The 18,519-nt window shown below is 44.4% G+C and overlaps 1 protein-coding gene across 7 annotated transcripts in view; it reads left to right on the top strand.

Annotated features, from left to right (window-relative positions):
• RERE (arginine-glutamic acid dipeptide repeats) overlaps window positions 1–18,519 on the top strand; it is a 389,341-nt gene that overhangs the window by 298,274 nt on the left and 72,548 nt on the right. For 6 of the 7 annotated variants that reach the window (XM_019746719.3, XM_088790100.1, XM_019746721.3 and 3 more), the window contains one exon: window positions 2,625–2,723. In XM_019746719.3, coding sequence (XP_019602278.2) covers window positions 2,625–2,723 — 99 coding nt within the window. The remainder of the gene's footprint in view (window positions 1–2,624; window positions 2,724–18,519) is intronic. The other variant, XM_074334103.2, reaches the window with a different exon arrangement.

Here is an 18,519-nt window from a genome sequence, read left to right as displayed (position 1 = left end):
TTAATCTCTCCTTGTTATTACCCCATATGCTATAATTACCTCTTGTAAAATGTTGTTAGCTTGCCATGAGCATTGTATTAAGAATTTATAACTTGATCAACTTGAATTAATTTCAGATTATCACTAAAATGTGTGCTTTTAAAAAAATTAAATAGGGATACAATTTTTCCTTTTATTCAGTTCCAATCCATGTTGTTAAGCTCTCATTATAGATCCTCGTTATATTATAGAATTTGGAAAATATCTTCTTGTTCCAGATATTAGGCAAAGTATGAAAATCTAACTTTATTTTTATCTTTTTATACTTCTGAAAGAAGGCTAGACTATGCAGTTTGCAAGCATTTGCAAATCATAGCACTTCAGTATTTAGTTTGTGTAGCATATTTATTTAGTATAGTATTTATAGTATAGTGTACTCTTTTATTTTTTAAGTAGTCCAATGCTAAATGTCATAAGTTAATATCTAGCATTCATATTATTATACCTACACCCCCACACGTAGTACCACCACCAAAGTGGGGTCCTACATTTGTGGTTGTAGGTGTTTTGTTTTGTTTTAAGGTGGTTGACTTATTACTATAGTTAACACACAGCCTTGAATTCCTTGGACAGTCTGGATTTAAAATAAACTGGGGTCCTCTAAACTGTGAGAATACGCAGGCAATTTTAATTTGTAATACATTCTGCTTAATGAATGAGCAATGAAAACAGGTTTTTGTCATAACCCTTCTAATACTGTGTTTCCCCGAAAATAAGACCGGGTCTTATATTAATTTTTGCTCCAAAAGACGCATTAGGACGTATTTTCAGGGGATTCTTATTTTTTCATGGACAATCTACATTTATTCAAATGCAGTCATGTCATCTTCTTCTGGAACATCGTCATAACGTACTCAATGCGTCCGTCTGGCTTATTTTCGGGGTAGGTCTTATTTTCAGGGAAACATGGTAGCAGTTGAGTAGTTAGAAAAGAGACTTGCTGTATATGTTTCAAATATTTATTTCATTCAACAGACATTTATCATAGGCTCTTTGTATGCCAGACCTGGTGCTACAGCCATTGCTGGGGAGGCGGTCCGTCCGCCCTTGTGATGGCTCTTGTTAGAGCGGAAGTGCAGGGCTCTCTCCTCTTGTGAGGCTGCAGCTCTGTCTGCACCTTAGTAACAGTAACTACTACAGCCTCTCCATCTTGTCATCTTGCATGTGCTGTATCCCCACAACACCTCCCCACTAGTTTGTGAGTTTCCTAAAAATAAAAACTGTGACTTAATAAGGTGTGTGCCTTATTTGTACTGAATATTCAGCAAATGCTGGTGAATTATTCAAATGAGAGGTTGAAGCACAGGTGAAAATTTCAGACTGTCCACTCTGGGGGAGAAGGGATGCCTCTTCCCGTTTTCTTCACTGCTGTACCCCCAGGGCCTAGTACAGTGCTTGGGACGTAATAGATACTCAGTCAACACAAGGCTGAATGAATTCAAATGAACAGAGATTTAGACTTGGGTTGAGTCTACCTGGGGATTCTAATTGAAGCATTTATTTATGAATTTAACACGTATTTCTTCTGTTATCACCTTATGCTACCGACCACGTTAGGCATTGGAGGTACAGGTCCTACCCAAAACAGATTCTCGTGTCAGAGAAGTGGATCTGTAGAGCAAAGGCAGGTTTCCGTGAGCAATTTGGAGGGACAGCCACAGTTCGGGGAGGTAGATTGAGCAAGGGGGTCTTCTACCTGCTGTTTCTTCTCCACTGTCAGCCAGTTGAGACTCAGGAACTAGGGATGGGTGGGTTCCCAGGAGCCCAGCAGGAGTGTCTTTGCAAGATACAGAAGGGTCAGCGGTGCCAGGCGCGCCCAGGGTTGAAAAGGGTATGGAGTGCAAGAAGTTCTCAGTTAGCTTTCATGAGAGAGAATCTGGTCCTGAAAGGAATGTGTAGATAAACTAGTCTCTTCATTCATATGTACTGAAAAGTTAATATACTGTTACAGAATTATTCGTTTCTTTAAAAAGCTCTTCTATTTTAGGTACTTGAAATTTTTTTAGTGAAATGACTACTGTTGAAAGACTTAGGAAATGCCTAAGGAAACGAACATAATCTAGTGTGTTGTTAGGCTGCTTTGGGGAGAGTGGGACGAGTCGGGGTCACGCTGGGTTTGAGTCCTGGCCCTGTCGCCTGCCTACTGGTTTCATGTGGTAAGCTCCTTTACTGGACATTCCAATCTTTCCTCACCTGTAAAAGGGGGTGATAATAAATAGTTCCTGCCCCATAAGATTAAATGAGAGAGCACCTTCGCCATTGGATTAAGGATAATGAGTGCATGGAATATGCTTGACCCTGTGCCAGGCCAGCTGTTCAATAAGTGTGTTATTGTTCTTAATTCTATTCCTGTTATTCTGCAAACGTTCTCTGCCTTACTTACCTGTCTCCCTCTCCCCGAACAGCTGGAACCGGGAGGGTGGTTGGATAAGAACAAATTAAGCGTGCTGCCTAAAATGGCTGGGAGTCTGTGTGCCCATTTAACAATTCTATTAGCGAGAGTAAAAGCGGGGCTTCCCTTTAGCGATTTGCTTCCGGTTCTGTAATTTGGTGCGATTGACTGACTAACGTTGTTGTGGTTTTAGCTACATGAAAGCAGTTACGACGCCGGCAAAGCCCTGCAGCGCCTGGTCAAGAAGCCTGTGCCCAAGCTTATCGAAAAGTGCTGGACCGAGGACGAGGTGGTAAGCGTGGGCGCGAGTGTGCCTCGGGGCCGGGGGCGCTGGGTGCTGGCTTCTCAGTGGGTGACGCCTGCTGCTTGGGGGGAAAGGTGCTCATTCCAAAGACCCATCATGTGCACAGACTGGCCATGACCTCATCAGGCGAGGGAAAGAGCCTCTGAGCCTCAGGATTGTACAGAAAGGCTTGATTTGAGTAAGCTTGGGCCCTGTAGATAGTGGGAAAGATTTCCCCAGGCTTCATGGAAAGGGAAGAAATTGAAAGTTGCTCTTTTAGAAAGTTAGTTTGGGTTGGGTGCAAGCTCCCTATTTTAAGACACAAGCTTGTTAAAACCCGTTGATACATAACCTAGAGTAGGGCTGGTGGCTTTTTTTTGTCTTGAGGGCTGGCAGGATCCCTAACCTGCTGTAGGACATTAGTCAAAAGCCAGAAGCATAGACTTGATTAAATAAATACAGTAGCTCTTCCATGTTCATTCTGTTTTTATGGCCCATTAAAGAAGGCAGGGAGATAGAAGTGTGCCCACAAATACAGATTTACCAACCCGTGGTACCTGTCTCAGTAGAGATCTCCTGAAGCTGCACCCCCATCTTGTGACGTTTGAAAGGTATTGCCCTTCAGGTTGAGTGAAATTAAGGTGAAGGCTGGCACTGAAACACATAGTGATTGTAAGTTCCTCACCTGTATTTCAAAATATGCCAAGTTTTATGTGGTGGTGTGATCCTACTCTGTCGGTTTTTTCCCCAGTAATATTTATTGCTTGCTTATTGTGTGCCAGGAGCCATATCAAAAGGAACCCAGGGTCCCTCCTCATAAGGCTTGTGTTTTAAGAGGGAGACCACCTGTAAATCAGTATGTGTCAAATGGTGGTGCATGTGCTGAGGAAGACAGAGTAGGTTAAGGAGGGTGGGGGTGAACTGGGTAGGGGTGCTGTCTGTCTTTTGTAAGGGGGCTCAGGAAAGGCCTGGTAAGTGCTATTTGAGCAAAGGCCTCAGTGAAATAAGGAGATGAGCCTTTGGGATATCAGGGGGCAGACAGTTCTGGGCCCTGATGTGGAAGAAAGCATGCCCAGCATGTTTGAGAAATAGACAGGAATGTATTGTACTGTCTGGAGGTGGGGGCAGGGGGTCCTGCAGGGGCAAGGCAGGTGCAGCCTGGGGACCCGAGGACAGCATCTTGCTGTTCATGCTGCAGATTCTGAGCAGAGGAGCGACTCCTCCTGCGAGAGGGCGCCCTGCTGAGTGCAGAGGGGACCTCGGGGGGCTGTTGTGCGAGTCCAGGCGTAGACGGGAGACTGAGGAGCGTGCCTGCAGTGGGGAGAAATGGATGCATATTGAAGGCGGAGCGAGAGACTGTGTTCACGGGTGGCGATAGGTGAGGGTGGGCGGGAGTTGAGAGGAAGGGGAAGCCGAGGAGACAGCAGGGGTGGACCGGCGTGGCCCCTGAAGGTCCAGCAAGGGAGCGCCTGCGCAGTGGTCCCTCAGACTTCTGATGAAGTTGGTGTTGCTGTTTTGAAATTAAAAACTTAAGAACTTGACATGATTAGTAAAGAGATGGAAACCTAAAACATTTGTCATTGTTCAGACATTGGCCAAAGTACAAATGCTAAACCACTTGCTTTGAAAAGTCACGTTGATGTTGTGTTTCACTGTAGACCTGTTTATGTGAGAAGGAGATGAGAGATTTGGTTGATAAAAATTTGGAATTCTCCAGAAAGCCTTTGTAGAAGAAAGCCATAAGGAGATGAAAGGTGGAACGAATGTGGGACGTGGCCAGCCTTCCGGTCCTTGTCAGGGCGTCTGCACCGCAGCACTTCTCACCCGCACTCTCCTCCAGTTCTGGCCTTCCTCCTCCGTTTCCGTTCTGTCTCTCCTCCGCTCGCTCCTCCTGCCTTCATCTTCCTCCCACACTGCCCCTCCCATTTCCCTCCTGCCTCCCCAGCGCCTCAGTAGCCATGACCCTCTCCGCTCCCCCTTCATTTCTCCCTTGACCTTTCATTCCCTCTGGAATTTTTGAATTCCAAGCACTTCCTGTGTAAAAGAAAGTTGGCTTCTTTTGCTAAAGCACTGCTTACACCGGGCACGATGTGGACGGGTCGCCACCGCTGCTGCTCTGGCTGGGGCTTAGTAGCTGGTGGGGCGAAGGGGGGCTGCACACATCGGGAAGGCCAGCTTTGTTTTGAAGAAAAAATAAGGACTTCCAAGTGCTGCACACTCTGCGGACAGGACATGGTCTTTAGCTGCTGTGCGTTCAGTGGAAGCTTGGAGAAAACGTGTGGGCCGTCGTCCAGTTCCACAGGGCCTGCGGGTCACACGATGCCCTTATTTATACAAAGTCCAGCTTCACTTTCTAAATCCTCCAAAATGAAGGAGAGAGGGTGATTGAATAATTGACAGGCTGGAGGAATCTTCTGATGAAGGTATCCAAATCAAATCTTGGAGCAGTTTCATGTGGAAACAAGGCACATAAACCAACACAACTCTTGACCTCAGTGTGGTTTTGGCTGTGAGAAAACACCTGCTGTGTTCATGTGGTCTCCTTCTGGTGGATTCACCAGATTTTCTCACCCAGGAGTCACAAGAACAAGCAAAACAAATGTGTCCCCATTGAAATAAGTAAATGGGCCTTCCTCCCCTCTTTTCCCCTCTGTTTTCTCTGTACTTGGACGTTCTAGTTATTTTTAAGCTTCGATGCCTCCAGTCTATCAGCTGGATCTAACTACAACAGCATGGATGTTTTCCTTTGCGTTTATGTGAATTGAACACCCTGTAAGAGGGTTGGTCAAATGAGCACCTGGCAGCCCGAATCCCTGGCTGGGCTGCGAACAGGCAACCCGTGTACCTGCTGGCTCCGCAGGTCTGCTGTTCCCAGAGTGGCCTTGCCCATCCAAGCCCCAACCGTCCTCCAGGCTTGGTGCGATCTCACCCAGCCCACGGTGACTGCCCCCTCTCCAAAGGGGTGGGTGCATCTCCTCTTCGCATCCTTTATCAGCTCGTAAGCCCGCTGCCCCTCGTGATCGTGATCGCTTTGTGTCATCACCAGACCTCTGTTCATCACCGTCTTCAGTGCTGAGTTGATTGCCCTCCTGGTTGGTCAAGTGATTAAGAGTGAGAACTTATGAGTGGTGGGAATCATGTCTGGTAGAGAGTCATGTCTCCACCGCGGAGGGGCTTCAGGGATATTGACGACTCTGTTCAAGAGAATTGCTTTTAAAGATCCTTCACTATAATTATGATTGCCCTCCATCCGGCATTTCAGTACTTGCACTAGTTAATAATTATTCATCAGCATCAAAGAGAAAAACTTTTATATGCATCCAAAGCTGACCTTAAAAGTTTCACTTTTGGAAGAAGTTCCCAAATTATTAGTAGGAATAATAACATCACCAACCTCCTCTTCGTAGATCTTTCAGATAATCACTAATCCTTGAGATCTTAGACCTCAAAATTATACAATAGGGTGCCTTTCATTTCACACTTTCTCTTGGTAATTCCTATGACTGTGTGTGTGTGTGTGTAGATATAGTACTTCTTTTTGAAGTTGCTTTGGGGCTGAGATAACCTTAAATCTTGTTGAGCTAAGGCAGATTTATGCCAATTTCTGTCAATTCCTAGGCCAGATAGTGACAAATGAACTCTTCTGTAGCAGAGTGACTGAGAAACACCTTGGTAGCTAGTTCATGGCCGTCTTTCAGGCTAAATAAACTGGTCAGATCACAGAAGCATTTTTGAAGAAATGCTAGGTCAGTTCAAGACGTGTATTAAATACCATGGTTTGGGCCAGGATGGAGCCCCCGTGAATGGCTGGCTGCTGACTTTGAGGGTTAGATTGATGGTTAACCAGTTTCACTCAACGTTGTGCTAAAAATATTGTTCCTTTTCAGGAAGCCATCCAAATCAGTGGAACTTACAAAGAGGAGGAAAATACACATCAGAACTTTTTAGAAAACCTGAAACCCTAGATCATTAGGTTTTTAATTAAACATGATGAACACATTTAAATATAACACAAAGGCCCCCAGGCTGAAGTGCACCTGATGGAAATGGATTAAGTCTCCCTTCCATGCTCCAGTGGTTATTAATTCTGTTTACTTATACATGCTGGCTGAGGGTAGTGCTTGCTGCTGCTGTGCTGTTGCGTATTGCACTGGGATTCCATTGCTGCTTGATGCTGGGCTCTTAATTAGCATTCAGCTGTTGATTATGGAAATACTGGGGATGCTAATTGAATTCTTTTTAAAATTCAGGGCCTGCATTTTCCTTGTGGAGTTTGGCCTGCCTTGCAAGGTTGTATGACTGGGTGCTCCACCGAGCTGTGCATTTCACCCTTTGCTTCCCATCCACTGGGCTGTCTTTGTTTTGGAAATTATTTTTATGTTGAATTAGCTTTCAGCAAAAATCCAGGTGTTGCAGAGGGAGGGGTTTTGTTGCTTACGACATTCCTGCAGTGTTTCCATTTCATCTTGGTTAACTATAACTTTCATCTTGAAATACGCTTCCCTTTAAATATTTTATACCAATTTTAATGTAATACGTTGAGGTGAACAACCTAGACACAAATAACCTCTGAAAATGTTGCCCAAAGATAGTGAATCCATGGTGGCAATAAACCTTAATTGGCCGTGTACATGGATTTTCAAATTCATAAATTTTAAAACGTCCTCCAATTTAAAGCTCAGTTTATCATAAATATAAATGAAAATTCTCCTTTCAAAATTGGCATGGCCTGGCAAACTAGTTTTCTGAATATTTGTAATCCAATGAACCCGTGTGGCTGGTCAAGGAATTACTCACACAGAGTACACACAGCTGTTTGCATGGTGTCTTACCTCAGCAGCATCTTCAGATGCCTTTGTTATGCCCTTTTTGGGGATGTCTGCCGGAGAAAACATTGTTTTCATTGTTCACTCTTTTCAAGCCAGGCATCTGGATGTGCTGGAAGACAGAGCTGCTTGGTGGGGTGAAAACACAATGAATTTTATTTACTGTTTGTGTGGCCGCTGTAGAAAATGGTATTCACAGCAAAACCAGAGTTAAGGTCCTATAGAGAGAGAGCAGGAGGTTGTGGAGGTGAAGCAGAGAGTGACGATGACAAGGGGGCAGGAAGCCTTCAAGTCACTGTCACGGGAGTTTCAGGATGTCCATAATCTTGCTATTTATTTTTAAATGTTATGTCTGCAGTATAGGGGAAGGCTTAATTGTAGGTGTTTATTTTAGGAATGTCAGATTTCCAGAGTTGTTGAGCGTCTTATATAGTCATTCAAAAAACGATGATGATGGGAGAATCCTGGAGGTTATCTAATACGAATCCATTCATTCTCTTCTTTTATAAATTTTATGTGAATTTTTCCTACCGTTAGAATGTCATTATAAAAACATTAAAGGGGAGTTGAAACCTCACTACCGTCTCCCAGTTACGTAGTTTCATGCTCTCTTTGGATCTCTGTTCATGTACATACATCGTTTTATATAATTGTAAACTTACGTAAGTTGAATCATAACATTGAAATTCTCACTGTCTAAAGAAATCTCAGTCTGAAAAATTTTACAGTTCACTTGAAACCTGAAACATAGACATACCATATTTAGTGCAACGTAGAATATGTACTTGCTAATTTTAAATTAAATCAAAGTAGATTTTTCTCTCTACTGATTACCCTTCCTCGCATTTTAAAATAAATTGGTTTCCTATGAACAACTTAATTCTTAGATATGAGAGTAGGAAAAATTAGAGAAATACAAATGTTGACATACTGCACATAAGTAATATACATATTACTAATGTTATGTATTCTAATGACGGTCTGTGGTAGAAAGCATGGACCTTAATATTACAAAAAAGGAAAATGTCCATTCAGATAACATTTGCCTAATGTTTCAAGTATTTGCCTAATATTGAACTATTTTTGCTATGATTGACTCCGATCAGCTTTTGAATCAGACCCTTGTTTAAAGAAGTCAGTAGTGTGCATAGAGTGGAGTTTATTGTCAAGTCCTTTCGGAAATGAGACAGCAAATTAAAAATCAATTATATGTGCAGAAGAGTTGGTGTGAAGCAATCAATTTTGTCAGTTTGCAGAAAGATTCTATTGTGTAACAAGTTGTAAAGAGAAATGTATTTTTAAATCCTTTAGTAGATAAGGTAGGCCAAGCATTAGAAGGGGAGAGATATTTCAAAAATTTATTTCAGTATTTCACGTCAGTAGAAGTTGCCTCTGGGTTAAATCTACAAATTTAGCCATGGCCTTGCCTTTCACGTACATGGCTTTATGGCTTCCGAGGCTTCCACTTTATACTGTGGTCAAAAAAACCTAATTGTACCTGTTATTCTTTTTCTCATTTTCTTTAACCAATGTATATATTTTTAAGTTTCTTATCTCCTAGCCCTCATTTCAGGTGGTGGTTGTTTTTGTTTTTTTAAGCCAACAATAAATTGTGTTGATCTTTGGGGATCTATGTGCTCACACTCATGTGCGTATTTCTGCATGTGTGTATGTTCAGGCCTCGGGACAACACAGAACAGAATAGAGACCTGGGAAGTAACCCCACATCGGATACAAGCGTATCCTGAATTATTCCTTGCTGCTCAGACTCATCTGTTAAAATCAAAGAGTAATTTTCATGGGGCATTTTTCATCTTTGCTTGAAGAGGGGAGCATTGGGGAGAATCTTCAGCTTGAAAGATTAATAAATACTAGAGCAGTGGGTTATTGAAACCATGTTTTCCATCTTATTTTCAAGGGCATGTAAAAAAAATGGAGATAGTATACACTTTCAGCCACTCTCGATCATCTTTCTCTGTTCTTTTAAAAAATGAAAACAAGACACAAGGGGACTTGAGAGATTGCATTTGTTCTCCCATAGACAAAGTGGTTATTTTATAAATGAAGAGGATGGAAAACCCTTTCCTTCTGCAGTTTCTTAGCAACAGCGCTGGAGTCAATTTTAATGTGTATGCATGGAACACTGTATAGTGACACTGGAGCCTTACATTTTCACAGGTGAAACCTATTGTATTAGCCTGGTAACTGGAATTCAGGGTTGGGGAAAGGAAATAAGAGGTTTAAAAAAAAAAAAAAAAAAAAGAATAGGAACCCTGCAACGAAAGGAAGTAACCCATTTTGAGCTGTCTCCTCTCTCCTGGTGTACGCATGTCCTAAACCTGAGGTCTCTCTTAGGTAGAAGTAATGATGGCCTCGGTAGCCCCTAGTTGTACCTTCACTAGAGTTCCAGACTGTTTTTTTATATTTCCTAGTAGTGTTTTGCTATTCATCCTTCCCCAACACCCTCATGCTAAGTGATACTTACAACTGTTTCATCACTTGCTTTCAGACATGTTTTCCAAAGTACAATTATATGGGTGAATTACAGTGCATTTCCCACGTAATGTAAAACACAGTAGTCGGGTGTGAGGAAGCTGAATGCGTTTGGTGGTCATAAAGAGAAAGATGGTCGCTGCAGTTAACCAGCTGGCGTTCAGGACCCCGTCTGCCTCTGGTTCTGCATTTCTTGCGTTTGGTGCTGAGACTTGGCAGAGAGACGCCAAGCCTGTCCGTCCTCCATTATTGCCGACCCTGTGTGAACAGGGATATAGGATGACCCCTGCATGCTGTCTGCAGGTTACTTACTCAGTTCTGATTTTAGGTTATTGGTTGATATTCTTTTATTCCACAAATATTTGTAGAGCACCAACATGCTGCCAGACACCATTTTATGTGCTGGTGATACAGCAGTGGACAAAACAGAAATTCCTGTCCTCTTGGAGCTGAAAGTCTAGTGGGGGGTGGATGAACCCCAGCTCACTAAGTGACACCCAGTGTAGTAGCTAAGTAGTAAAGCGTGGGGGCTCTGCCCCTGTGGGTTGTGACAACATGTTCCCCATGGGTGCGTCCACACTAGACTAAGAAGTGAGGGACATCGGTCTGATTCTTCTTGTGTCCCCACCACATAGCGCAGGACCTGGAGTAGGGCTGGGCATCAGGAAACATCGTTTTCTGGGTTGAAAATGGAAGAGAAATTTAGGAGGCCTGTTTTCTCCTCCAGCTCCTCAGATCACTGCCGTGGAGTCGGTGCGCTGGGCTGAGCTCCTCCGTTCTGCAGGCAGGGGGCTTCTCCGACCCACACAGGGCCAGTGCAGTGCGTGTCCCGACTGGACACTTACGTCCCCATCTTTCCTTCTCAGTAACATCCCTTGGAAGGAGCAGCCAACCCCTTCCAGTTGTCTATGGTTTTATTTTCTAGATTCCAATAAAAAAAAAAAAAAGAAGCTCATTCTTCGCCACATCACTTAATACTTACTGATACGTATGGTTGAGATGTTTTGCTATGAGAGAGTGAGTGATGGAGAGAGAGAGAGAGAAGGAAGAAAGCTCAGGAGGTAGCCCAGTGTTAATCTGGGAACTCGGGGACTAACCCACCTTCCCATGCAGCCCATCACTCTTAGAAATAGAAGGACCTGCTTGCTGGCTGTCTTGGGCCGTCTCTTTTGTGACTGTGTTATATGAATTATACACCTTGGCTCTCAATTTCCCTCCAAACGTCTAGTGTGCTTCCTCTACTTGGTCACTTTGGAATGTTTTCCCTTTCAAAGGGCTAGATCCCATGTATTTAGTCCCAGGAATAGGAAACAGAAGAACTAGCAAATAAATATCCCAAGGAACTAACATGTTCCCAGAAAATAAGACCTAGCCAGACAGTCAGCTCTAATGCGTCTTTTGGAGCAAAAATTAATATAAGACCCGGTCTTATTTTACTATAAGACCGGGTATAATATAATATAACATATCAGTATAAATAATATAATACCAGATCTTATATTAATTTTTGCTCCAAACGATGCATTAGAGCTAATTGTCCAGTTAGGTCTTATTTTCAGGGAAACACGGTATTAAAGAGGGGTAAGGAAAGTTGCAAGTAAAACCCAAAATAAGAGAATGGAGCAGAATGACTGAAATTACACCCTATTGCCTGAGGGCTAAAAAAAAGTCTACCAACACCATATTTAATAAAGTCTGTGTTTAGAATCTGCTTCTTTTTTTCCTTTTTTTAAACGTTTCTCTGTCATTCTGGATCCTTTTACTAAATGTTCAGAAATGATGACTCCTGGGATGCTAGGAAGATCTGTGTTCTGAAAGTAGAAGAATGCCCTGGAATAAGCTGGATACCTGGGGCTTTGTCGCCTTGCCCGGTGTCCTGAGGGCACCGAGGACACTACTGAAATGCAGGGCTTGAAAACTGGAGGAAGGAAAGAAGGCTAGTCATGCCTGTCTGTCTTTGTTGGAGTGGCCTGGGGTTGGGGTGAGGGGATAAGCAGGAAGAGGTTTCATGGCTTGTGGAGAGAATGCTGACCTGAGAGCCACCAGGCCTGGGTGACAGTCCCCAGACTGGCAGCCACCTTTGGAACCTCAAGGAAGCCAGGTCTCCCCTTGGGTCTTAGTTTTTCTTGTCTAAGAAATGATAAGAAAAGGAAAAGAAAGGCGGAAAGGCTGAACTTGACGAAGGCTGACAGGTGTGTTTGACAGGAAATCTGGATCTCACACCGGTCTTGATCTGTTACCCACCCCCACCCTTTAACTTCTCAGGTAAAAAATTGGGCAGATGTTTTTATCTAAAGCTTATGGAATCATCTGTGTTTAAGAAGTTTGAAAATATGTGCATACACACTCACGTTCTTTCAGTACTAAGAGTTCTTGGCTTCCCCTGGCAGCTGCTTTGTAAATTTTGATTATAAATTTATTTTTCTAATCTTTCCCATCAGCAGTAATAAAACAAAACCTTTTAGACTCCAGAGATGCATGTTTCGCGTATTACAGGCCATCCCATAGTGGGAGGCAAGGGTAATCCATCACCGGTGGATCTGCTTTATGTTACTTCTAGTCCTTTTCCTCCTCTTAACAGCTCTGCACCTTTTCTGGGAGCCACCCTCACTGAAGCCTGTGGGGGTGTCACACATTTGCTAATAAGCTGCTTTCCAAACAGGCACGTTCAGCCCAAATTAGTCATTTTCTTTTTCTATCTATGGTCTCTAATTAATGAGGGTAGCAGAGCTAAGCAGCGTTGGTTATCTTATCCATTTTGAAAGGGGAGTTGTAGAAAATGAATTTAACAAGGTCTGATTAAGCATAGATTTGAGGAACCAGTTGACCTGGGCCCCAAACCCATCCAACATTAATTTAAAAGTAAAGTAGCTTTGCTTGTAGGAGGCATTGGGCCCTTGGTCTGTGGTTCCCACTTGTATTCCCAGCAGGACACTACTTGGGGATCTCATCGGGCAAAGCTGTTCCAGTTCCCAGAGCAGTTTAAAGAGGGGGATAGACCCTGGAAATTCAGTATTCTCTCTCTCAGGCCAGTCCATGGAAATGAAATTCTCCAATCTTTTCGCAGTAACAAAAGTTAGAAAATTACTTTCAGGTCATCCCTTGGGACAGCCCAACTTTTTTGTCAGCTTCCCAAGTTTTTTACCCCAAAGCATCTTGCCCTTGGTAATTTGTCTCCCTCATGAGCACTCTCTGACTTCATAGCCAGCTCACATTTTCCCTCCTCTCCCCACTCTCACCCCCATCACACATTCCAAGGGTTCATTTAGATTATCTTGCTTTGAAGCAGATGTTCAGATGGATCATTCCGGTGCTCACACATTTAGAGGAGTCAGTAAACATTGCATCACGTGATCCTCCATTGGTTGGAAATAATTTTCGGCACTTGAGAATGCCATTGTCACAAGGATATTTGTAGGGGAGTCTTCGGATGAGTAGCTTTACAACAGGGGTGGTGGATTCTAAGAGTGCGAGACCAAACATCATCTGTTTCTGGGTAACCAACCTTAGATTTGCCTTAAAAGATATTATACAGGGAGCAAAAGAGAGGATGGACTTTTCTTCACCTTATATTGGATTAAATTCCACTGCATTTCCATATCCACTCTGTGCAGGGCTCTGCTGGATGCTTGTGAAACCCTTTAACCACTGCTCACTGTCCTAAAGCTTCCTCTAGTTGAATCTTCTGTTGTTAGTTTGGTCTTCTGTTACTCAAGTGACATTTTTTTGTATTTAGCTTAGTTTTTAGAAATGAAATTAAAAAATAGTATTGATTTCCTTATTACAAAAGAAAGGGATCTGGTTGCTGACTTTGGGCAAATAGACTGCATTTGTTCTTTAAATGCTAAGATCTCTGCAGGAGTCACCACTAACCTTGATAATTGCCTGGCAGTGTGGCATCCTTGGCTGAATTGGCAGTGGATATAAATGAGCAGTTCAGTTGGATGTTGTCGCCACAGGCAACCTAGGGAGGAGATGGCAGCCCCACGATTGAAAACTCTGAGCACCTCTTCTACAACTGGCAGTGTGCTCGGGTCCACAGGGGACACAGGGATGGACATGCTGCTTTCCTCTCTGGGGCAGGGAGATCCAGAAGTGCTCCGAGGAGGAGGAGGAGGTGTAATTTGAGAGGAACCTTGAAGGGTGGATAGGATTTCAGCAGGCAGCACTTACAGAGGTTAATGGAAGAACAAAGGCCTGAAAGAATGTGGGCGGTTGGTTAGTAGCCGGTTGCCCAGTTTGAAGAAAGTAGATAGAGGAGTGTGTAAGGTGGCTGATTCAAGGCCACCCAGTCTTCATGGGAAGAGAAGTTTATGTTTAATTTAATAGGAAATAGGGAATCATGACATATGTTTGAAGGCGGGTAATGATATGACAGTGGCCATCATTGAAGATTAATCTGACAGAAACATGGGATGAATTGAAGTGTGTAGAGAAGGGAGTCAGTGGTTCTGAGGCCTGGCTGCACGTTAGAATCACCTGGAGAGCTTGAAAATGTCCCAGTGCCCAGCCTGCACGTGCGACCTGTTAGGTCTGCATCTGTGGGCAGGACCCAGGCGTCCGTGACCCAGGCCCTGAGGCCCATGGGCCTGGCTGAGGACTGTGGTTCCGGGGAGATGTGGGGAGCTCTAAGTCAAGCTGTGGTTTCCAACCTTCGTTGCACACTGGAGTCACATGGGGAACTTACACACACACACACTCACACATGCGCGTGCAGAGACACGCACACATGGCAGAGACCTGGTCCCAACCCGAAGACTCTAACTTATCTGGGGTATGACCAGGGCATGGGAGTTCTACTGTACAGCCGGGACTGAGGGGAGCCGAGGTGCAGCTAGTGAGACACAAGAGGACAGACCTGTACTGTGTGCCAGCTGCTGTTCTAAGTACTGGACGTGAGCTGACTTATTTATGGACATTTTATAGATGAAGAAGCCGGGTCCTAGACAGGCGAGAGCACTTTCGCAAGGTCACAGAGCAATTCGTAGAGCTCTGTTTCAAACCCACCTCCCGGGTTCCAGAGAAGCCCAGCTGGAGGTGAGGAGGAAGGAAAGCGGGAGATGCCATTCTGATTCTGTGTTTCTGTACAGGGAGGAGTCTGGTGGTGTCATTAATAAAATTGTGAAACCAGGAGAAGTACATGCTTTAGGGCAGAAAGGAAGAGTTGATGTTGAATTTGAAGTGATTATAGAAGATGCAGGTAGATGCAGCAGTTAGAAATGAGGGTTTTAAAGATAGGAACGCTTTCTGGTTTATAGAGAAAGTTCACAGTTGAGGAAACTGGGCTGGAAGAGGTTCATTAGCTTGCTCAGGGTCTCCGAGCTAGTAGAGAGTCAGTAGCAGAGCCTCTGACAGTGTTGCCAGGGGTAAGTAGTAGTGCGGAGTGAGAAGAGACTCAGGAGGGTGAGGCGTCCTAGTCAGAAGTTGGGGTGGGGATGAGAGGAACGGGAGGGGTGGGCAGGAGGTGTGTGCTGTCCGGACGGAAGGAGGCTGAGAGCTGGCCCCCGTGCGCTGCTCTGTGAGGTGATGTGCTTCTTCAGGGCCCCTGATCTGACAATGCCTCACTCCTCAGGGGCTCATGAAGTGCTGAACTGAGTGACCATGTAGATAGAGATTGAAGATGGAGGCGAGTGGTGAGGAGGCAGGATTTTATGAATAGAAGAGTATTTCGAATTTAAGATTGCAGATTGGAGTGCTGCTTCCAGATTACGTTGTGCTGTTTCCTTAGTCACTCAGCAGTTGGTCATGTAACTGTGTGCTCGACACTGAGCTCAGGAGATGGAAATCACCGCAGACGTCCTGTTCTCATGGCGCTTGCATTCTAATGGGGAACAGACACACAAATACACGTCACTAAGATAATTCGGGGAGATGCTAAGAAGAAGGTGGATCAGTTCCAGTCCAAGGACCCTGAGTGGGGGGGGGGGGGGTGTAGAGCTCTGGATGGAGCTGACTTCTTCAAGGCAGCAGCGCCCGTCCAAACTTCAGTTCCTCTAAGGAAGTCTGGGCAAATGATGCCTCTGGTAATTCAAGTCAGTTAATCAAGCATGATATCTACTAGTTTGTTTGTTTTTAAATTCTAGTGACTTACCCCCCACCTGGTGGTCTCTGGGGTCCTGTCTCAGTTGCCTGTAAAGTAGCCCTTGCCAGGACGAGGTCAGTGCCTCCCATATTCAGCAGCTTTTGAGAGCTCAGAACAGACTGAATTGGGCCGAAAGGGGAGCTGGGCTTTGCTGTGGAGGTAAAATCGTGTGACTGTCAGGGAAGTGAAAGCCAATGCGTTTGTCATGCATGGATATGCATTTTCCTCTGTGGGTGACACAATAACAGAGGGTGTTTAAATGCCAGAAAGGTTCTATACATCTCTGCCATGACTTGCAGGTTGGGGAGAAGATGAGAAGAGGAGGGTCTGGTTCTTGTTAAGACCTTTGCTGATAATCTTACGGCAGCTTTGGGTGAATGTTCTCTTCACCCAGAAGGGCCAGGAGAGGGAGGACGGGAGTTGTGGCTGAACCCAAAGCGGGCTCTGTCTAGCCCGTGGAGTTCCCTTTCGATGTCACCATCGTTTCGTTTCTTCGACTCTCCCTCAGTGTAATGTTTTATCAAACAGGCCTAAGAGCTGAAGCAACACAAAAGAAAGACGTGAAGGAGCTTGATGCGTAGGTGATTCATTTCCTCATTATAAGGAACATTTCTTTCATCCTCTGTGAGGCCACAAGAATCGCTTGCCACTGCTAGCCCCCCAGTCCTGCCTGCCGGCAGTCGGAGCAGCCCGGACCTTCTGCCAGCCTGGGGACAGGCTGTGAAGGCTGAGCTGCAGGCTCAGGGACAGTCTGACACTCACCGGGGCAAGAAACCCACTGCTCGTGTGCGGGCTTTCCTCTGACTGGTTGCCACCGTTGTGTCCTTAGATTTTGGTTCATGATTTGCTCAAAAACAAGAAATTCCAGTTTCTCCTCCTATTTTTTCTCTCTCTACCTTCTCTCTCTGCGCCTACTTTTCTTGGATTACTCTTCATCTGTCTGTAGAAAACCACCCAATAGTAATGTAATTCATGTTTGGTGGTGGGAAACAAACATGGTTGCATCTGTGCCTCAGATCAGTTGCTGTACCTTGGGCAAGTCATTGATTCTCTGTAAGAAACAAGAGTATTAATTAAAAACAACACCAAAAAGAGTATTAAATAATGAGGCCCTCAAAGGCTCTGATACTGGCAATAGGAGTTGACATGGAAGAAACATGATTTGTCTGTGTAAGGGACTCTTTCAGGTGGCCCCAGACAGGGCCACCCCACCTCAGGGAGAAATTGTAATGGCAGTGATGGACTTAGGTGCCCAGACCTCGTGCTGGGTTGAATGTGGGAAACTCCGTGATGGGAGTAGACAGAAGGATGGAAGCATAGAGAATGACAAAACATAGGCATGAGATACTGTAGAAAGGAACCTTGTGCAGGGTCACGCGGGGGGTGAGTGAAGGTAGTCCAGCCCAGAACAGCTCCACGGCGGCACAGGGTCCCCAGGCAGAGTCCGTGGAAAGAGACGTGGAGGTAGGAGAGTGCGGGTCGTGTCCAGGGGACAGCAGTGGCAGGAGTGCAGCCCAGGGGCTACCACCTTCCTCCTCGTTGCACTCATCGCAGACATTGAACACAGCACCGTCTCCCCAGGAGCTGAAATGAAACCTCAGAATTCATTTTAACAAACCTAATCCAGACCCTTGGTGTGGTGGGAGCTGATCCGTGGAGATTGCAGAGCGCTTGAATTGGCGCACTGAGGAGTCTGAGCTCTTTGCTCTTCTCGGACAGAGAGGAGCCATAACCAGTTTTGAAATTCAAATAAAGAGTGGTCTTGACCTGGGTGGGACAGCAGTTACACAGGAGGTCTTTAGTGGTGTGATCTGTCGTGTTCTAGAGAGTGTTTTTAGTAACGCTAGTTTGGTTCTGATAGGTGAAACCAGAGTCTGATTCATCGAGCTGGGATGTGGAAGCAACCCTTGGCGCTCCCAGGAATTCCTGCAGCTTCCTTTTAGATACAAAATTAATTTTTCCCTCTATGAAGCCCCTAAAAGAATTTTGCTTAATAGGCCTTCTATTCCCTCTAAAGTTTAAATTCGTATATATTTTTTTCATCATAAGGATGTAACTTCTAATATATTATAAATATTGCCATTTGAAAATAAAACTGTCCGGTCACTCCTGAATATATCCAGTGCATTTTGAATACCATCGTGATTTATACTGATTATCACTACTTTAAAAATACATGAATGAGCTCCTTTTTAGCAGTTTTTACACTTTATCTTTTCCCCCTTTAACTTATATAACTAGTAACTTGTCAGTCTACTTCCCCATAGACTTTATTCCTAATGTAAAGCATTTTGTGCTTGAATCTATTGTTAGGTCGCTCTCTCATACTCCCTGCAACAAAAGTATGTGTATCACAATATGTGTATGTATTGTGATTTCCTTTAGAAATAAAGATCTAAGTGTT

Source organism: Rhinolophus sinicus, chromosome 14 (genome assembly GCF_057876585.1).
Source record: "Rhinolophus sinicus isolate RSI-liver-muscle chromosome 14, RSI-T2T, whole genome shotgun sequence".
Classification (NCBI taxonomy): domain Eukaryota; kingdom Metazoa; phylum Chordata; class Mammalia; order Chiroptera; family Rhinolophidae; genus Rhinolophus; species Rhinolophus sinicus.
Note: the sequence above shows the minus strand (reverse complement) of the source record. Positions and strands in the feature narration are given on the sequence as shown.